The sequence below is a fragment of the Lasioglossum baleicum genome, chromosome 12 (assembly GCF_051020765.1).
Source record: "Lasioglossum baleicum chromosome 12, iyLasBale1, whole genome shotgun sequence".
In the NCBI taxonomy this organism is placed as follows: domain Eukaryota; kingdom Metazoa; phylum Arthropoda; class Insecta; order Hymenoptera; family Halictidae; genus Lasioglossum; species Lasioglossum baleicum.
Window position 1 is genome coordinate 3,159,219 of NC_134940.1, and position 18,425 is coordinate 3,177,643.

The 18,425-nt window shown below is 39.7% G+C and overlaps 3 protein-coding genes and 1 long non-coding RNA gene across 13 annotated transcripts in view; 1 reads left to right on the forward strand and 3 right to left on the reverse strand.

Annotated features, from left to right (window-relative positions):
* LOC143214688 (UNC93-like protein) overlaps nucleotides 1-5,378 on the reverse strand; it is a 57,064-nt gene extending 51,686 nt beyond the window's left edge. Inside the window, exon 1 of the mRNA XM_076436030.1 lies at nucleotides 4,908-5,378. The gene's annotated coding sequence lies outside the window, so the exon portion shown is untranslated. The remainder of the gene's footprint in view (nucleotides 1-4,907) is intronic.
* Nucleotides 1-18,278, forward strand: part of Rig (gem nuclear organelle associated protein rigor mortis) — a 68,724-nt gene extending 50,446 nt beyond the window's left edge. For 2 of the 8 annotated variants that reach the window (XM_076436000.1, XM_076436001.1), the window contains exons 3-17: nucleotides 13,113-13,437; nucleotides 13,507-13,865; nucleotides 13,939-14,256; nucleotides 14,350-14,605; nucleotides 14,678-14,906; nucleotides 14,978-15,062; nucleotides 15,134-15,500; nucleotides 15,578-15,896; nucleotides 15,966-16,208; nucleotides 16,277-16,424; nucleotides 16,634-16,891; nucleotides 16,959-17,169; nucleotides 17,256-17,462; nucleotides 17,521-17,956; nucleotides 18,037-18,278. In XM_076436000.1, coding sequence (XP_076292115.1) covers nucleotides 13,113-13,437; nucleotides 13,507-13,865; nucleotides 13,939-14,256; nucleotides 14,350-14,605; nucleotides 14,678-14,906; nucleotides 14,978-15,062; nucleotides 15,134-15,500; nucleotides 15,578-15,896; nucleotides 15,966-16,208; nucleotides 16,277-16,424; nucleotides 16,634-16,891; nucleotides 16,959-17,169; nucleotides 17,256-17,462; nucleotides 17,521-17,956; nucleotides 18,037-18,278 — 4,003 coding nt within the window. The other 6 variants (XM_076436002.1, XM_076436003.1, XM_076436004.1 and 3 more) reach the window with 6 other exon arrangements.
* On the reverse strand, nucleotides 5,579-8,964 carry LOC143214701 (uncharacterized). The gene is made up of 3 exons (XR_013010193.1): nucleotides 8,073-8,964; nucleotides 7,596-7,906; nucleotides 5,579-7,522 (listed from the first exon to the last, which is right to left on the reverse strand). It is a non-coding gene; the product is annotated as an uncharacterized LOC143214701 (long non-coding RNA).
* LOC143214690 (lipase 3) lies at nucleotides 9,112-12,620 on the reverse strand. 3 transcript variants are annotated; one of them, XM_076436037.1, is made up of 9 exons: nucleotides 12,474-12,620; nucleotides 11,611-11,986; nucleotides 11,265-11,445; nucleotides 10,733-10,847; nucleotides 10,372-10,615; nucleotides 10,143-10,301; nucleotides 9,833-10,060; nucleotides 9,528-9,672; nucleotides 9,112-9,451 (listed from the first exon to the last, which is right to left on the reverse strand). In XM_076436037.1, the coding sequence occupies exons 2-9, from the start codon at nucleotides 11,737-11,739 to the stop codon at nucleotides 9,444-9,446; spliced, it is 1,209 nt and encodes a 402-aa protein (XP_076292152.1). In that variant the 5' UTR covers nucleotides 11,740-11,986; nucleotides 12,474-12,620; the 3' UTR covers nucleotides 9,112-9,443. The 3 variants fall into 3 exon arrangements, with proteins under 3 accessions (XP_076292152.1, XP_076292150.1, XP_076292151.1); XM_076436035.1 differs by having other exon boundaries at nucleotides 9,112-9,672; XM_076436036.1 differs by having other exon boundaries at nucleotides 9,112-9,672; nucleotides 12,367-12,478.
* Nucleotides 18,279-18,425: the final 147 nt, after the last annotated feature.

Below are 18,425 nucleotides of genomic sequence, written 5' to 3' on the forward strand. Positions count from 1 at the left end.
ACTGCAAAATAACTGAATTCTATTTCGTCTTCAAAGAAAGACATGGCATTCGTATTCAGCACGGTCAGAAATAAGAAAATGGTAATTAAAAAACGTTTTAGCATTTCTCTGCACGTTTGTTGAAACTTGTAAAATAATATTCATCGTTCCATGATGAAAATACAGAGCGAGTCAGATACTCTTCCGAGTTATTTCTAGGTCGGCAACGAGCGCCGACTCTGAAAATCTATCGCCGATGAGGCACAATAGGTTCAACGACTACGCTCGATGTTCTCGGGCAACGTATGTATGTAAAACGAGTTTTTATATTGCCGCTCATAAATCTGCTTAAACGATCCACGCTGCGATTTATTTTTACCGACTGCATACTACCGGCGCGCGGCGCAGCGTGGCGATGATTTCGTCGAGGTCTTCGATCGTGCAACGAGGCGCGCGAGGTGAAGGTACCGATGTAAACACCGATTAGAGCTCGGCTTTCGAGAGCCGATCGAAAACCGTGTGGCCGGTTGCTCGAGCAAAAAGTCATTTCGAACGAGGAGCGAATGGGAGAGGAGAACCTGTGCGTCGCGCGCGGAGTTTGTCAGATACGTGACAGAGATAACAAGTCGGCCAGTGTTTTCCTGGTTCCACGTCGTCTCGTTGCATTAATCAGGGCACGGCAGAAGAAACCGTGCTAAATATAAACCATCGCCCGCGAAAGAAATCGACAACTTAATGCTTTCGTTAACTCGTTACTAGACGGCGGATGTTTATGCAATTTTTTTTTTAATTTTATAGACAAAAGTCCTGTTTTTACGTTTACGAACCGTAATTTTTATTATTCGGCAACATGTAGCTGTCGCAGCTTTATGAGAATAGCTACACGCGCTGCTTTATGCCTCCGAGTAATGCAAATTACGCTGCCGAATTGCCAAGCATAGAGATTTCCAGTTTATCGAGAATTTCTCGGAGCTTCTCGAGTGTTCCTCGGCAAAACAACTCCGTTATCCTGTCAACGCGAATTCAAATCGCAAGCGATCGTGCCCATGAATGAATCGCACTGTTACAAAGGCTGGTAATCATGTGAAAATTCAATTAATTCACGCAAATACCGCGTCATTATACTTCGCTGGTATACAATACACTTCCGTTCGTGAGTACTAAGCACCTGGTACGTTTGAAGGAAATAATGTTTTACGAAGCACTATATCACGCCATTGTGGTGCAAAAATATTGCGTAGTAAACTCGAATATCTCATTCATTTACTTCATTCAATTTTATGATCGTCTTTGTTGCGGATCTGCATGCAAAATGAAAATTGTCGAAGTCAAAATTTTAAGGAACTGACGTTAAATAAAAATCTACATATCTCTTTCGTTCATCTGAAAGTCGAAGATAGTGCAGCAGTCCCCTTAAATTCATTAAATCCAGTCCACCTTTTAACAAAGTTACTCCGCTTTAAAGGATGCATCGAATGGCGAACTGCATGTGCAGCTCGATCAAACAAGTCTTGCGTTCAATCTGTCACCCACTTCGTCCTCCAAAGGTTACCCCAGTAACATCAGAATCCGTACAAGATCACCAGTTTTAGTAGCAGATCACGATCTCATTGAGTAACATCGTCCCGTACGAAGATGGAAACTTTTCCGAAGCAAGAGGCCGTGTTTGACGACCGTTTGGCAAACGCGTGTCGCTCACGGCGCGCGGCGCGGCGATGCGTGAGTAATCTGAATAAATAGGAAAGCCGTTTTATGGAAAAATATTTTACCGAGGATCAAACATCGTGTCATTGTTGTCGCTGTTGTTAGAGCTTCGTTATTTTTGCAAACAACGAATCGCGCGGAGTTTTCTGCGAACGCAGCCACCCTACGTCGGACGCTAATAGCGTATTAGACAATGTAATATACAGCGGAAACGTTGAACCAATGAAAAGCACGAGGAACAATTAATAAATGCAAACAATCCAATAAGGCTAACGAGTCTCACGAGACACGGAAAATTGAAACGAATAAAACGGGCTTGTGAAAACATTAAAATTTAACTTTCAATCGCGTTATGTTTAAATCTAAATTCCAATTCCACTTTCAATCAGAATATTTAAATCTACATTCAAATTTAGCTCTCAACTTTTCTCTCATTTTTATAATTATGGGCACATATATGTATTGGGTTGGCAAAAAAGTAATTTCGGTATTATTAAGGTGAAATAAAACCGAATTTCATTATTCAAGCGATGAACTTTAATCAATAAAATATTTTCTTATTTCTTCTTTTTGGCAACAGATCATCGAACAAAACGGAAAATATCTTATTTATTAAAGTTCATTACTTTAATAAAATAATTGGGCTCTATTTCACCTTAAATTACCGAAATTACTTTCTTGTCAAGCCAATATAATTTCATATCAATTCTAAATGCAATTTAACGCGGAGAGAAGGTCTAACATACAATTTCGCATATTTCGAAGGAATGTGCACTCCTTGCAGAGCGCGTTCGACGAAAACGTCAATAAACAATGCCGTGAAATCGGCTAGCGCGCGCGACTAATTAGTCCGAATCGAGCCCGATCCGATCGAGCGTGTTTCGATTGTTCTTTATCGGTCGTCGCCTCTCTATCGGATCGGAAAATAGAGGGCCTCCGATAAAGACGGCCGATATAGGCCGATTCTCAACCTCCTCGTGATCCGGATAAAAACGAAAATCTTTTGTCCCCGTAGCAACAATTCACCGCAGCTGTGCACGCGAAACGGCGACCATAACGCGCGGTGCGTTTACATTCCTGCGCTCTGTGTCATTTCGGAGCAATTATACATCATAACAGGATCGCGGCGGGGGAGTTTCCCGTGATCGAAACGCGAACAATCATCGATCATAGTGCAGCATTTGCGCATAATAGGCGAAATACCAATCAGTTCGAAAAGAAAATCGTTTTGTTAAGTGCACACGTGCGCGCTTCGCGGTCTCGTTACAGGCCGTCCGGCGAGGAACTCAAAGTGCAAAGTATCGAGAACACAGCGAATCTGGCTTTTTTTTTTAATAGCTGTTTCACTTTCCTTTTCGCGATTAATTACCAGAGCTAGCTTTTTCTCGATGTCTCTCGTTCGCCTATTTTCACGACGTGACTTCGATTTGGTTGCTTGGTCTTCTGTATTTGTGGTTCTTGCGGCAGTTTCGTAATTCCGTGTTTCTTTTTTGTCTTTGCTATATAATAACGTTTAATAATTACATCAATCTTGCAACTCTTACGCTGCACCAGACGCGCAGAAAAATAAACATAGCCGTCCACGATAGAATCTCGCACCCCCACGACCCTCCCATTCCGTCTCCAACAGTATTACTATGATAGCAACGGCGCCTTCACATTGCTATTCACAGATTCCCGGGATTCCTAAGGAACGTCCGTCTCGATCAGCCGACGACGCGTGTCACCGAACCGGATATTCGATCGAAAGTCGCGAGTACCCGACGAATACCAAATTCTTCTCCATATGGTTCCCGTCTTCAGGGTAGCCTGAACAATCGAGTTCACAATCGGTTCAACAACCGAGTCAACGAAATTCCTCGATCCCAAAACCCGCAGAACCTCGGACGATCTTCCGAATCTTTCGAACTCGCACGAACTAGCCCCCGCGACGTTATCTGTCGATTCTCGAATATTCGCGGCGACCTGTTCTCGCTATCGGCTCTCGCGTAGTCGCTCGTAAAATTCAGTGAGAAGTCGTCCGGTTGTCCAGCAGTGGGACACCGAGCCGCGATTCCGATCGGGTTACCGTTACCCGCGTCGAATTCGGTAATCCTCGATCGAGGATCCAGTGCCGAAACCCGGTACCATTTTGTCACACTACTTTGGCTAAACGGCGAACCGTTTCCGACACGTTCGGCTCAGTTTCCATCGGGTGCGCGACACCTTCTCTCCACCTGTTGCTGTTTCGCGCAACGCGCGTATCCCCGATTTCACGGCGACGTTTTCCACGTCGATAGCCGACGACGCGACGGCTCAAAACGAATGAGGTCGACAGTGATAAATATTAAGTAACTGTGCATACGCGGCTGCCTTACGTGGGCTGCCGATCTGTTTGGCAAACGATCGGAAAAACGCGCACCCAAAGGGCCTTCTAGGTCCAGTACGCCTCGTGGGGGTCCAGGAGCCGCGTGATCCTCTGATAAATCGGCCGAGATCTTCGACGAAGCTCGGTGAAATCTTGGACGAGATAGATAGGAATGATTCATGTAGTCAACCGAAATGTATAGATTGTTTAAAACCTTTCTGTATTTAACGTGTTTGCAGAAATTCTTATTCAATAAGACTATAAATTGATATATTAGCGAGTAAAGAGTAGACATTAACAAATTGTTGAAAGAAATGCAGTAAATGGGTATGTACCTGGTTGACTAGACAAAGGTTAAGGGGGCAGACGAACGTTTTTCCAGGATTGCAAGGGTGCGGGATGCGCCTTCTCATTTCTCTGAAAAGCGCTAGATAAAAGATCTATCTAGGCAGCGATCGCCCTCAAAAGTCCTATTTTTACGTTTGAGAGGCGTAATTTGCTGATGCTTCCGAATAATGAAAATTACGCCTCGTAAATGAAAAAAGAGGACTTTTGAGAGCGATCGCGGCCTAGATCGATCTTTTATCTAGCGGTTTTGATTACTGAAAAACCCCATCTTTTGTATTTATCGAGAAATGAGTTTTCCAATTCTGGAAAAACGAAGCTACCCCCTTAAGTTTTAATGGTGCGATCCTCTCGCCGCCGCGCCGCGCCGCGCCGCGCCGATCTGTTTGTAGAACGATCGGAAAAACGCGCGCAAAAAGGGCCTTCTAGGTCCAGCTCGCGGGGATGTAACCGATACCTCTGACAAATCGGCCGAGATCTTGGACGAAGTTCAACGAAATCTTGGACAAGATAGATAGAAACGGTCACTTACGTTTTAACGGTACTCTCGCCGGGTCCTCTAATTCCTTCAGTCAACTCTCCGATGTCAACGGATCGCGAACGGTCCCGATGATGGATCGTGATTTTTATTCCGGGCTCGGCGAACAACACTCTGAATCGTCCTGCTCTCTCTCTCGATCGATGATTCGGCTCGACGAAGATGCACACGAGCGAACCGTAACGATTGTCACAAAACGTGAGACTTCCAAGTCACCAGGAGGGTTGGTGCGGTAGAACCGAGTTCGTGTGCGATGGAAAAAGACGTGGTTCAGCTACATCCGAACTGTTCGGGGGTTCGGAGACAACTGAGCCTACCGGCGGACTTTGGAATCGGTGAGCGGTTCGGTTCGCCGACTCAACTTCTCGGGTTCGAGCCCGTCGTGATCGTTGTTTTCTCTGTCTCTCAATACACGGTACACACCAAGTGCACGGTACACGCGGCGCGTTCTACCTTCGCGACGAGCTCGCTTCTGTTCCTCCTGTTCTCCTTCTGCTCCTTTTGTTCCTTCTACCCCGTGGCTTTTCTGTATTACTAGCCTCTCGCCTCGTCTCTCTCGCCTCGCCTCGCCTTGACTCGTCTCGTCTCGTCTCGCCTTGCACTGTACACTTCGGGTCGAGCAGCACGCGGCAGATACCCGAAGACCCAAACCGGCCACGCATGCACGCACGTGCGTGTCTCGTGACTTTGTTGTTCACCCCCCGTCGCACCGGGTCCAACCAAAATCAGGATCGCACCCCCTCCGGGGAAAACCACCCTTCGTCACGAGCCAAGCTACCCGACACTCTTGGCTATGTTATTGGATACTTTTTCGGTCCTGCGTGTCTCAGGCTCGATCTCACGCTGTGTTTTCAAAGGACAGTCGAACTGGTACTTCACAATTTTGTATTTCCACTTTTAGTTCGTCTATCTACACTCCCGTCAATAAATCACAAAATGGCAATTAAAGAATACAAGCTTCCAGCTTGATTTCATTGTTTCATTTCGATCAGATGTAGCATAACTTTTTCAAAATTGGTCCGAAGCATTTGTATATTTCTAACTAAGATGCTAACCAGTTTGCTGAAGAATGAATAAACAAAGGTTTGTTTAGATTGCAATTGGTAGGAATCATAGGAAAATTTTAAAAATGATGTTTCATCAACCTTTCTATCTGAGCCTGTAACGATGTTTTGAAAGTTTCATCGAAATCGGGCGACATTGTAATGACGTTTAAAACCGAGAGCTTAGTCTGCATCCAGATTTGAATAAGCGTCCGGCGACTTATGGACGGGAGTGTACCTTGGTTGTAATTCCCCTATCAAGTAATCGTCGATAAATTGGAGTCGTAAACGTAAAGATTGCGTTTACAACCCAATATTTCAAACGATTATATCATCGCGTTTACGTCGTCGCGAGGTAAACATCGAAGAACCATTTTTATTCTGATAAATATGTTATTTTTCTGAGAAGAACCGTCGGAAATAAATGATTATACTGTATACGCACTCAGTTCCGTTCTAAGTTCTAGTGTGCTGCACTATTTTCACCCTCATATTCTTGTAGCTGTTCGTTACTTCCTTCTGTCATTATTATCGTTCGTCGTCACTGTTTTCTCATTTACTAATGTGTATCCTTCCTCGATCGATTGTTATTCAACGCACGAGTAGCTTCATTTAATTATACCTCGGCCGTCGACTATAATCGTAATTTAATTCCGATTCTTTCTTCTGGTTATTACATCTTATAAATATTGAGATGAACGCTGAATACATTCTTCATCGTGTCCTACTAACTGGCGTGCACTTTCAGTGGCTCGCTTCGATAATAATTATACGATTTCGTTTACGATCGCAGTTAACATTATTCATTAAACCCTGCAAAATGTATTACTTACTGAAAAACTTTAATTCCGAAACTGGAGTTAAATATTTCGTCATTTTATTAAATACAACTTGTGGAAGATCCCTTCGTTTTCTAAAATTCGACTGCGATATAATTAGACTGCGGATCTTTATGCAGAATAAAAATATTCTTCATTGATTGTCGGAAGCAGGAATAAAGCAAAAATTGATTTGCAGTTTGCTGCAATTCAGGTAGACAATTTTGCGTAAAAAGATCCGCTTTGTCTACTTATAACTATATTAAAACAAATACTCTACAATTCATCGCGACTGTATTAATCATACAGCCGCTGACTCAAATAATAATCACGCGAGTGGAATTAATATTCACCACAGTTTGAATAATTACGAACGGTACTCCGGTATGATAACCAAATTAAAGTGCGCGAAAGGTGGTCGATAGTGGTACGTACGCGTTATTATGCTTCCATTGTTGTGTAGTGGATTGGTACGTGATCGGTGAGCCTCTTCGTTCACAGTGTGTCAGTTCCACACGATCGTCTCCAGTCATTTCGAATTCTCCATCCCTAGGTCCCTAATCCCCATCCCTAATCGTTCGGTGATTTTTATGGTTTCTGACCTGGGAAATCCTGTTACCGGGCAACTTTCTCGACCGCGTGACCTTGTCTTTTTCCTATACGATGAAAATTGTCTTCTCGTTTCGTCAGAAAATCCGTAGACGCGTTGACATTCGCAATCCCAACTGCTTAAAACTGAAAATGTCAACTGTGGACATTTTTCATGATTGTGTTAATTTAAATACATTGTAATTGCATCACGGAATTGAAATCACACTTACAGTTACAGTTGGTCGCACATTTGATCGGTAAACGATCTTCCTTTTTTCCTCAACTTAACGATGACGGAATAAGGATATCGTACAGGCGCGCATGATAAAATCCAAAGCTCGTATGTAAAGTTGATCCTTGAAGTATCCCCGAGGGAGCCTCGCTTCGCCCATCAGTATTTTTCCATTGCACAATCGTCGACGGAGCCCATCGTCGCCTGGCGACGCTTCTTTAATAGACAAATTCTAGGGATACCTTGAAAAGATGACCACACCTCGATCTCCGGATATTTTTCTTTTTTTTTAAAGGGTCCTCTCTCTATCTGGAATACCAACCGATGTTATATGTATATCTTTCCATTTGATTTCGACAGTGCCCGCTGGGACGTTTAAAATAAAGTGGTAACCAGCAGGCAAGCCGAAAACATTGCAAAATTACTTTATTATTCGATACATCGATATTTTGTCGTCCGGAATAGAAATTTGTACCTGAAATTTCACCAAGTAGGCCATGGCTTTGTAGGCCGATCCGTATGGGATTATGACATCAATACATTTTGCGTAACACCTGCTGAACGACAAATGCCTAAGTTGGGTTAATATTCAGGATGCACCACCGAATCGATCAGCTGGACAGATTATTCACGACCGCCGTCGTTCACACGTTCCGAGATATCCTGCTCGAAGAATAGAGAGTGATCGACGCTAACACAGGGTAAACGTTGGCAATAACACCTGATTTCCAAACCTTGCCGAAAATAGAGAACGCTGTTTCTTCTTTAACACTGGGTTTAAGGAACCCATTATTTTCTAAACGCACGAAAACGATCATTATGTGTGTACATGTTCATAGAGGCTCTGTACAAACGCGAAGACCAAGCGCGACGTTTAGTATTCTTCATATACGCTTTTAGAGCAAGGCTCTACATCGATCGCAATTTCGCTGCTTCCGGTCGTTCACTAAATCATTATGGACGAACACGTTGCGCACATCGAGTGGCCGATGTCCATCTAAAGTGTCTTTTTCTTGAATTTTCTGCGGAGGATATATCGACAACAACTAGAAACAGCAAGAACCTGCTTAACTCTTCTGATATTGTAATTAATGAATAGACTGCGGATCTTTATGCAAAATAAACAATGTTTGCATTGATTGCAAGACACAGAAGCCAAATAGAAATTCCTTTCTTCTTTCAATTGTATTATTTAGCTGATAATTAATACGCTAATGTCTTTAAATCTTCTTAATTCGTCCACTGCATAAAATCCGCAGTCTACTAATAAAAACAGCGATTTAGTATCACAATCGCTTTTTAAATAGAGTATTCACAAAGTAAATCGTTATCGAAAACGCGCGGTTTCCGCCGTGTCTGAACGGGCTCTAACTCTTCGTTTGATTCAGACATTTACAGCCTCGCGATATTGTGTCAAGCGACGAAACCGCAGAAGAAAGACGAGCAATCGTAAATTACGGAATCCTTGACTGGAAGTGATTTCATGCAAAGAGGCTGAAACAACGATAACATGATTTATTATTCATTTTTGCAAATACTTTATTCGCCAGCCAACAAAAGAGGAACATTTTGAAATTCGTCACCTCACGATTTCCTACTTACTTGTATATCAGTCAATACACATATACATGAAATAACTCGACAACTTAGAGAGCAATTATTCTTCGTATTATGGCAACATGAACGAATTACGTACTACAATTAATCTAATCAATATTACTAATGATAACATCGGTATGGTCAAGTAAATTGTTCTCGAAATCACTTAAATCGGCGTTTGAGATCCTACATGCATTATGCGAAATGTCTATTAATAGGTCATTGACGTTTTGAGATCCCGTATGCGTTACGTATCTGTAATGATTAAAAATTAGACTAAAAAACCATTGAAACTATAAAATAATTGGTTCAATAGCTATCTATCGCATACCGATGTTAAGCATGCTCAATAGCTCTTTATAAACTAATTTCGGAGCATCGGTAGCCCATAAAAAGTCTATGTGATTGAATTTATCGTATGGCACGTCGTAGACTGTTGGTTGATGAGGTAGCTCGTTTGTTAAGCGCTTCACATCCTGGAAGAAAAATACGAAATATTTAGTAGACGAACTTCCATGGAGCAATCTTGTATCAGAATAAGTTACAGCAAGTCCTCGACTTACCAAAACGCTGGAACGAATTAACCGCGTAAGTCGAGGACTTACTCTATTTTCAACAATTTCTCGAAGCATGTACCTGAGTACTAGATAACCAGTCGTTTCTGCCGCAAAACAATGTTATCGGTACGGTAATCCGCGACAAATTGTACGCAGGTGGATGAAAGCTCTTGTATTTCATCATATTCCCCACTAGGCCATAGTCGTATTGTCTAAAGTATCCAGACCTAATTTCTTGCGCGTAATGGACCATTGTTTTCGTCGAGGTGCCAGCAGGCGTATGGCTCAAAATCAAAGGCAGCAACGGCTGCAATGAGAGCACAATTAAATCTGTTCTAACTAATAAAATAGTTCGAACAAGGGTCAAATTGATTTTCCAAAATACCTACATAGCTAAACTCAGCCTCGTCGAATCCAGTAAAGATAAACATCAGATTTGCACAAATTTTCTCCTGCCAGGGAAAAATATCGCACATAGTTTTCGCTAAATATTTGATAACGAAGCTTTGCGGCAAGAATTCGGTTTCCCCGAGCAAGAAGAAGATTTTCTAGATTTTCGAAAGGGAAGACGCGTTAAAATTGCGCGCTCTAAAATCGTTTGTGAAATGTATTAAATACCTTAAAATTGGTCGCGATCGGAGAGAAATATTTCAATGGGCTTTCCACGTGTTTCATGTAGACCACCGGGGCCAAACTGTATACCGATTGCAAATATCTTGTCATGTACGGCCTCTCGCTGGCCATTACATAGAAAGCAGTTGTACCCATCGAGAAACCGATATACGCTCTTAAATAGCGATGTTTCTGTCTCACCACATAACTGATCATTGCTGGTAGATCGTGGATGCCTGATTCGTGAAAACTGCAAAGACAATCACGATGTAATTATTCGTATTATTGAAGTGTAGCATTTTTCAATTAGCAATATTCTATTAATATTATGAGAAATTAAGGTTCTATAAAACCTCATTAGAGGTACCTGAAGTCCCAAAACTCAGGGTCCCAAGTGCTCATCCTAACGTGCGCCCTCGAATAAGTGTTTCCTCGAAAGTTGCCGAACCAGACATCGTAACCCGCGTCGGCTAATAAGTAAGCTGCAAAATAAAATAATAGACGAGAAAGCTTGAAAAAATAGATCACTTTAGATATGTTATTAATAGACAGCGGAAAAATCAATTTCTATTTCGCAGTTTGTTAAAAATCAAGTAGAAAATTTCTATTTTCCATTCTTTATAAATTATTACGAGAAATGCTCGCGGATAAATCATTATGAATGGAGAACGTTAGTATGCGTCACCGACACAGATTACGCGGGCGACATCGATGAGCGACAAAATTAAAATTGTTTATCTCGCCGGTGACTGCGAATGTCAGTCTCATCCTGAATGTGTTAAACACTCGGTCAACCGGAGATCTATTAATAGATTTTTTAATGACTGCACCATTTACACTTAAAGAAAGCAACGCAGCGTTTTAAGGTAGAAATATTTATAATAGATAAGATGTTTTACCAAGTGCTTTTCCTTTTCCAAGAATAACCCAATCGGCCGAACTACCGAGCACACCATGTTGCAAAAAGATCGCGGGTGATCCAGGTTTTCCCGGAATTCGATGCATTGTTAAAAGGTAGCCATCTTCTGTTTGCACGACGTGACCTTCCGCAGGATACCCTTCTCTTCTTATCAATTGCAGCTGCAAAATACAATTGATTTAAAGATTTAATTGATCTAAAGCCTGCATACTTTATAAACAAAGTCGAAACCGGCAAAATAACAACCTAATTATTCCCCATCCCTTAACACTTCATAGTTTATAGAATTCTAATTGAATTAACTTTAAAATAATTAGATAGCTTACCGTGTTGAGATCGTCGCTTGGGTCAGAATCGAGCGAAATTAAGTTCTCATTAATTCCATAAGATTCGTTAAACTTTTCGGCGTTGTTACAAAAAACGAACAAGGATAAAAAGACGATTAGCGGTGCCATTTTGAAAATTGTTCAGTTGACAAATCGACGAGCTATTTTATGAGATTATTATCATTAATATTCAATAATATTATTCCACATATTTTCAACGAAGAAAACACAACGACACGCAGGATGTTTCTGATGTCCCGTTCTCGTACACAGCTTTTATAAACTCAACTTGTATACTACGTACATATATCTCTATTCATTAATATGATTCATTAATACTTGCACTTCGCAACCTCGACTGAATAATAAGAAGACACTGAAACAAAGAATATGTTGTAACAAATTATGTTTATATATTTATTATATTAAATTATTTTTTATATTCAATTAAATGTTTCCTAATATTTTACTTAAAATATTCATTTTAATTTCTACAACACGTACTCCGCAATTGGATAGAAAATACATAGTTCGAATTTTGGCGCCATAGTGTCGTTAAATTTGAGAAGGTAAACAGAGCGTAAGCTTGCTGCGATAACAAGTAACTGTCAAACAATACGATTGTTTTAGAAAGAAAACAAAAATAATTTAATTATTACAAATCCGATTGTTCACTTTGTCGCAGACTACTTCATTTTAGTAACACGATCGTTATGAATGTATGTAGGGTTATGTTTTACAAATTTTCAAACACACATTGTAATACAAAGTAGGAATGTTTTCCGTGTTCTTTCGTAAATCAGGATTAATAAAACACGTGGTAAACAAATACTTTAAGCGTTCGATATTAATTGTCTAATTACAATTGAAGTATCCAAACGTTGAAAACCTCGTACTGTCACGTAATATACATAAGTAAACGATAACATTGTCATGCTGCCGGAAGATTCTGACGGTTCTGTGCAATGTACATATTTACGATGCAATTGTACCTTGTACTGTTATAGATATATCTATATTGATACGAATAATTTCAATGTAAAACATTCTGTGAAATCGCGTATCTTGTAATAACGAAGCAAACGTTTTAAAGAAAAATCACATTCAAAAGCTCTTTCAATCAAAAATGCATATTCTTTCGCCGGTTTAATCGCGTATCTCTAAGCTGTTGCACGTTTATTAAAAATTTTTAAATACATATTCTATTTTATGTGTTTCTATTTTTTAAATACACATTCTATACGCTATATATTCTATTCTATGTGTTGCTATTTTTTAAATACATATTCTATTCTGTGTGTTTCTACTTTTTAAATACATATTCTACATGCTATATATTCTTTATTAATATTCTATATTCTATAAAACATTAAAAATGCTTGTTGAATATGCTATATATTTTATTCTATATTCTGTATTGATATTCTACATGAATATTCAACATTCCATAAAACATTATAAATGCTCGTCGACTATGATATTTTATAACAACTTCCATTTAGATTTCAACATAGAAAGATGAATGAGATTACCTTGCCGCCCTCGCCGAATTGGTATTTAAGCAACATCCTCGCTTGCTCTTACAATGGAACCGTTGCATGGGGAGCTAGAAATGTGCTGGCCATTCTAAAGTTTAACCAAAACGAGAAAACAGCGAGCCATTTTATAATACGAAATGTTCACAAGTACAGGGTGACATGTGTCGCCTTTACTCCCGAGTTTGTAGACGTGAACAGCAACTTACTGGCTTCTACCGGAGACGACAATATAGTCAAAGTATGGGATACAGACACATTGTCCATGGTTTATAGTCATTCATTCGGAATAGTAAGTAGATAGAAATTGTACACTTTACGGAACTGGCATAATTACTTCTTATCTGCTATTTCCTTTTAGGACAAAGTAGCTGTGGCAACAGACTGGTCGTATAAAACACCTTACTTATTGTACGCTGCAAGTTCCGATGGTTGCGTATTGTCGTGGAACGTTTATTTCAACGTTACCTCATCTATCTCACTGGGAAAAGTGGCACCTACATGTATATCCTCTTGCCCTCATCGTCCACACCTTGTGGCAATAGGTTCGAAGAGCGGTTTGGTTTCTATAGTTAATTTCGAAGGGAAAGGATCAGTGATGTATAAATTGAGAGGACACGATACAGAGATAGTTAGTCTGTCTTGGTGCCCTTCGGAACAGAACGTTATAAGCGGAAATCAAAGTGCAGATTTACTTTTAGCTTCCGGCGGGAAAGACAGGTAATTAGAGGTGTCCGTAAATTACCACAAATACAACGATTATCTGGCAAATTGTTTTAAATTTGTATCGTAGAGCAATTTATATTTGGAGAGCCGGTAAGGATGGACGTTACGAAACGACAATTTCATTGCCTCCAGTTCCGATTGTCACTTGTCAGCACAGAAGTAAATTAAACGTAGGTAACTGGATCACTGTGCATTGGACAGAACCTAAATTATTGTTTACAAGTTCTTCCTACGGAGAATTAATTTCATGGGATTTCTCGACAATAACCAAAGGCAAACCCGCTTGCAAGCTGGTACACGCGCATCACATTAGAGGTCTGTTTTGTATCGCACATGTACCGGAGAAGCAAGAGAATGTGGTAGACGATTGGAGAATCAGGAAAAGGTGACGCTCTAATTGTAATCGCAGCTGGAAAGCTAATTCTAATGTTTCTAAAGTGCGACTTACGAAACAGGAATGTTGTTGAACGAATTACAGGCATAAAATCTGGACCGTGGCACAAGATCGCAGACTTATTTGCAGCACGATACACGAAAATAATGTTGAGATAGAATACGATGTGCATACGCAAGGTGGATACGTCTATTGCATCGCAGCTTGCCCGTTAGAGACTTCGCGCATTGCATTCGGAGTTGGAGATTCAGGAATACGGTTGTGGAATTTATCGGAGGCGCATACCAATACTTTCGATATTACGCTTTTATGGCAAAAGATTAAGGGAAAGATTCGTGCGGTAAGACCACAATTGTAATGTTACCTGTAAAATCGTGAGAATGAGGAGTAAATCGCACAACTTTGCATCCAGATATCATGGCATCCTGAGAAAGAAAACTTATTAGCATATGCAACCGAGGAAGGTCGAATTGGTGTTTTCGATACGAATGGTAACAAACCGCCCACTTTATGTAGACAATATCATAGAAATGTGGTGTATGTTATTCATTGGGGTCCTAATCCGGAAAGCGAACATCACGTCTTATACTCCTGTGCCGAAGGAGAATGCGTGTACTATGATCCGGTAAAACCAAATCAAGGTAACATCTTATATATTGCACCTTGAAAGATGTACTGGTGATTATAATCGTAATTATACGTTTTAAATTAGAACCTAAATCGGTGTTCAAGGAAGACTGCTCAGAATTCAGTTGGAAGCCGGATTTTTCATGCTTGTCGATAGGATTTGAGAATGGGTATGTTTACGAAGTATACAATAGATTTTTAAGAGAAGATAAGAAGTCAACACGTTTTCGTAATCTTTCAGATCAATCTCGTTTCTTAATCGTAAATTAGAACAGCGGGGCTACGCTAAATTCGGCTCCGCCATGGTGCATTGCTTAGTGTGGCATCCAGAAAGCACAGCGACAGACTTAACGTATTCTCCGATGAGAAATTACTTGGCTGTTGCTTGTAAATCATGCACGATAATGATCTTGAACGTATCCAATTTAATGGAACATTTAACAACAGAAGATTCAACTGAAAATGACAATGAACAGAAATGTGATTTGTACAAAGTAAACGAAGTCGTAGCCAGCTTAACAGGACATGTTCACAGCGTTGTTTGTTTAGCATGGAATCCTTACATCACCGGACAGTTGATATCCGGTAGTTACGATTCTACTGCGCAGGTAAGAACATAAACACGATAGTACTATCCGACAATAACTTCTTATTTCCTTTATATAAAGGTTTTATCGTTTCTTAGGTATGGAATGTTGAAACACAAGAATTAATCGCTACCTACGTAAATCATTCTGGGCCAGTATTGTGCTGTATGTGGAGTCCACTAAGTCCTGATTATATCATAACAGGATCGATCGATTTTACTCTCCGAGTATGGAAAGTTAAAGACAATAAGGCCATCACACCGCAAGAAGCAGTACAAAAGAACCCAGTCAAGAAACATAAAAAGAAACAAACCAAAGCGAACGAAACCGCTAATGCTTCGGTTACAAATGGTGTATCGGAGTTAACTAGCTCCGTATCGGAGTGCTCAATATCGAATGTTTCGCAATTCGCGCAAAGTATGAAAATAATATTTTTCATTACAGCTAAGTTATTTTGTAATATCGAACGTGTATTTTTCATTTTAGAATCGAAAATGTTAGTGGTGAAAGAAGAAAGAAAGAAGAAAGCCGAGAGGACATCGTACTTCGCGAAAAGCGCTAAAAGAATGAATGATAAAACTAGTTTGCTTAATTCTCTCGTGGACATTGTAAAAAGTGTGAAACGGGAGGATGTGAACTCTGAAGAAGATTATGAAGACGCGTCCCATCAGATGACGACAGTATTGTTCTCGCCAAAAGACAGTTTTATGTCGTTCTTCACCGACGATAGTAAGTAGTTAATAAAACATATTATAGCGAATTGCACATATTTATATTGCGAATGGTTATATTCACAGAATCTGCTCATGCTGAAAAAGGTAAACATGACGTAGTGACAGAGATGGATGTATGGTGCGATAATCTGAAACAAAACTTAGATGACGCTGCCAAAGAGAATCGTCTCAATGACTTTCTCGTTTCGCTTTCGGCTAGCTTATCTGTGAAGTATGCGCGACTAACGTATTAATTGCATAAAGTATAAAGTAATAACTAGACTGCGGATCTTTATGCATTTATAGCAAACTTGTTGCAAAATTTTAAAAATTGAACATGTTGATGTAACATTCTGTATTTTTATTTTGCACGAAGATCCGCAGTCTAGTAATAACTTAGAATCACTGTGAAATCAATCCAACAACTGCAGCATCTTTCAGAACATGGAAAGAGATGTGCGAATTGTACGCGTATCAATTAATAAGCGACGGTAATCCTTACAAAGCTGTAACATATTTGCTTTCCATACATAAAACCTATGAAGCCATAGAAGCACTTCTGACTGCGAATTTGCATAAAGAAGCATACGCTCTTGCAAGATGTAAGGTTGAACCCGACGATCCGATCCTGACTAATGTATTAGAAAAATGGGCGAAATACAGTGTGGACACTGGACGTTTCGAAGAAGCTGCGTACATGTAAGTTGTTATGCTGTTAAAAAAAACGTAATGGAAATCATAGATAATTGTCGAACTATATTTCTAGTTACGCTAAATTGGGAAATTTTACCGACACGATCAAATATCTTGCATTGCGTCCAGATGTAAGTAGTTTAATAACCGCAGCTGTAATCGCAGATTTATGTAACAACGATATTCTTAGTAAATCTTTAGCCGAGGAGGCAATGGTGTTAGCTTTGAAAAAATCAGAATACAATTCGGTACGGGATATAATCGCTAAGTTTCCGTACCTTAAGGTATGTTATCATTATATGTATTTTATATTATCATAAAATATTTATGAATACCATTAATAAAGATTGATACTTGCACGTTTCTTTAGTATCGAGAGATACATTTAATAGTTTTAGAAGAGATTCGGAAATTGAATAAAAAGAATGTGAAGCTCGAAACAATACGAATGTGGTTAAACGGAGAACTAAACGATGATCTGTTTCACGTTTTGGAGACAACTTGTAAAGATTATTATTGTTATTACAGTGACCTACGGCAGAGCAAAATTAGTTATACCTTTGAAAATGAACACACGGTAAGAATGTATTCGAAGTAAATCGTCCAAGGGAAGTTAAATTTAATTTTTATTTCAGCCGTGGTTGATCGTTAGCTATGAAGTTGCATCGGCGTTGATTTGTTCCGATAAACAACAACAATTGAGACATATTGTTGCCACATTAGGTGTGATTACTCGATTCGAAACGTTGCATCCGCAAAATGTTGAAAATGAATGTAGCTTGTTGTTGAAAGTTATTCTAATGTTGGATGCTAAAAATCCAAAGGATGCCGAAAGCATATTTGCGAAAACTGATTATCCTGTATCGGTCAGTTTACGAGCATACTTGTGCCATGCTTTGTTGAATTGGTGTGTAAATAACATAGATGACGAAACTGTGAATCTCGACATTCAGATTTACGTCTCTTTGATAGAAGATTTGATCGAGGACATTCTGAATAAGCAAATAGTCAGGCAATGGTTACTGGAAAATGATATTCGGAAACTACAAAATCAAGCACAATCTGTCTTATGTAAGTTGAGCAAGTATTACCTGATTTATTTCTCATAAAGCTTTTAATTCAATTAATGAAGACGTTAATTGTTTCGTTAGGTAAAATACAAGAAGGATATTCTAGTGCACAAATTGTTCTAGAAGAAGTTGTCGTACAAGAACTGAACACGTTAAAAGCTGAAAAGAAACAACTCGACGATACACTGGTTTGTACTCCTAATCCAATTGTGGTTTATAGCAAAGCGCAAGAATTAGGGAGCAAACTATTAGATGAAAGTATTAAAACTAGGTTTCTAGAAATGGTTTCTACAGCATGGACGAAAGCTACCTCGGAGGAATAAAATAAAATGTTAAATCTATTTAATTTTTCTAAGAGAATCAGACAATAGTAGATTTTTCTGCATTTCCTCATACATACTATCTAAGCTACATAAATAGAGATTAAGGCACATGTTCCTCACTGTATTTACATAATTTAGAGATAATGT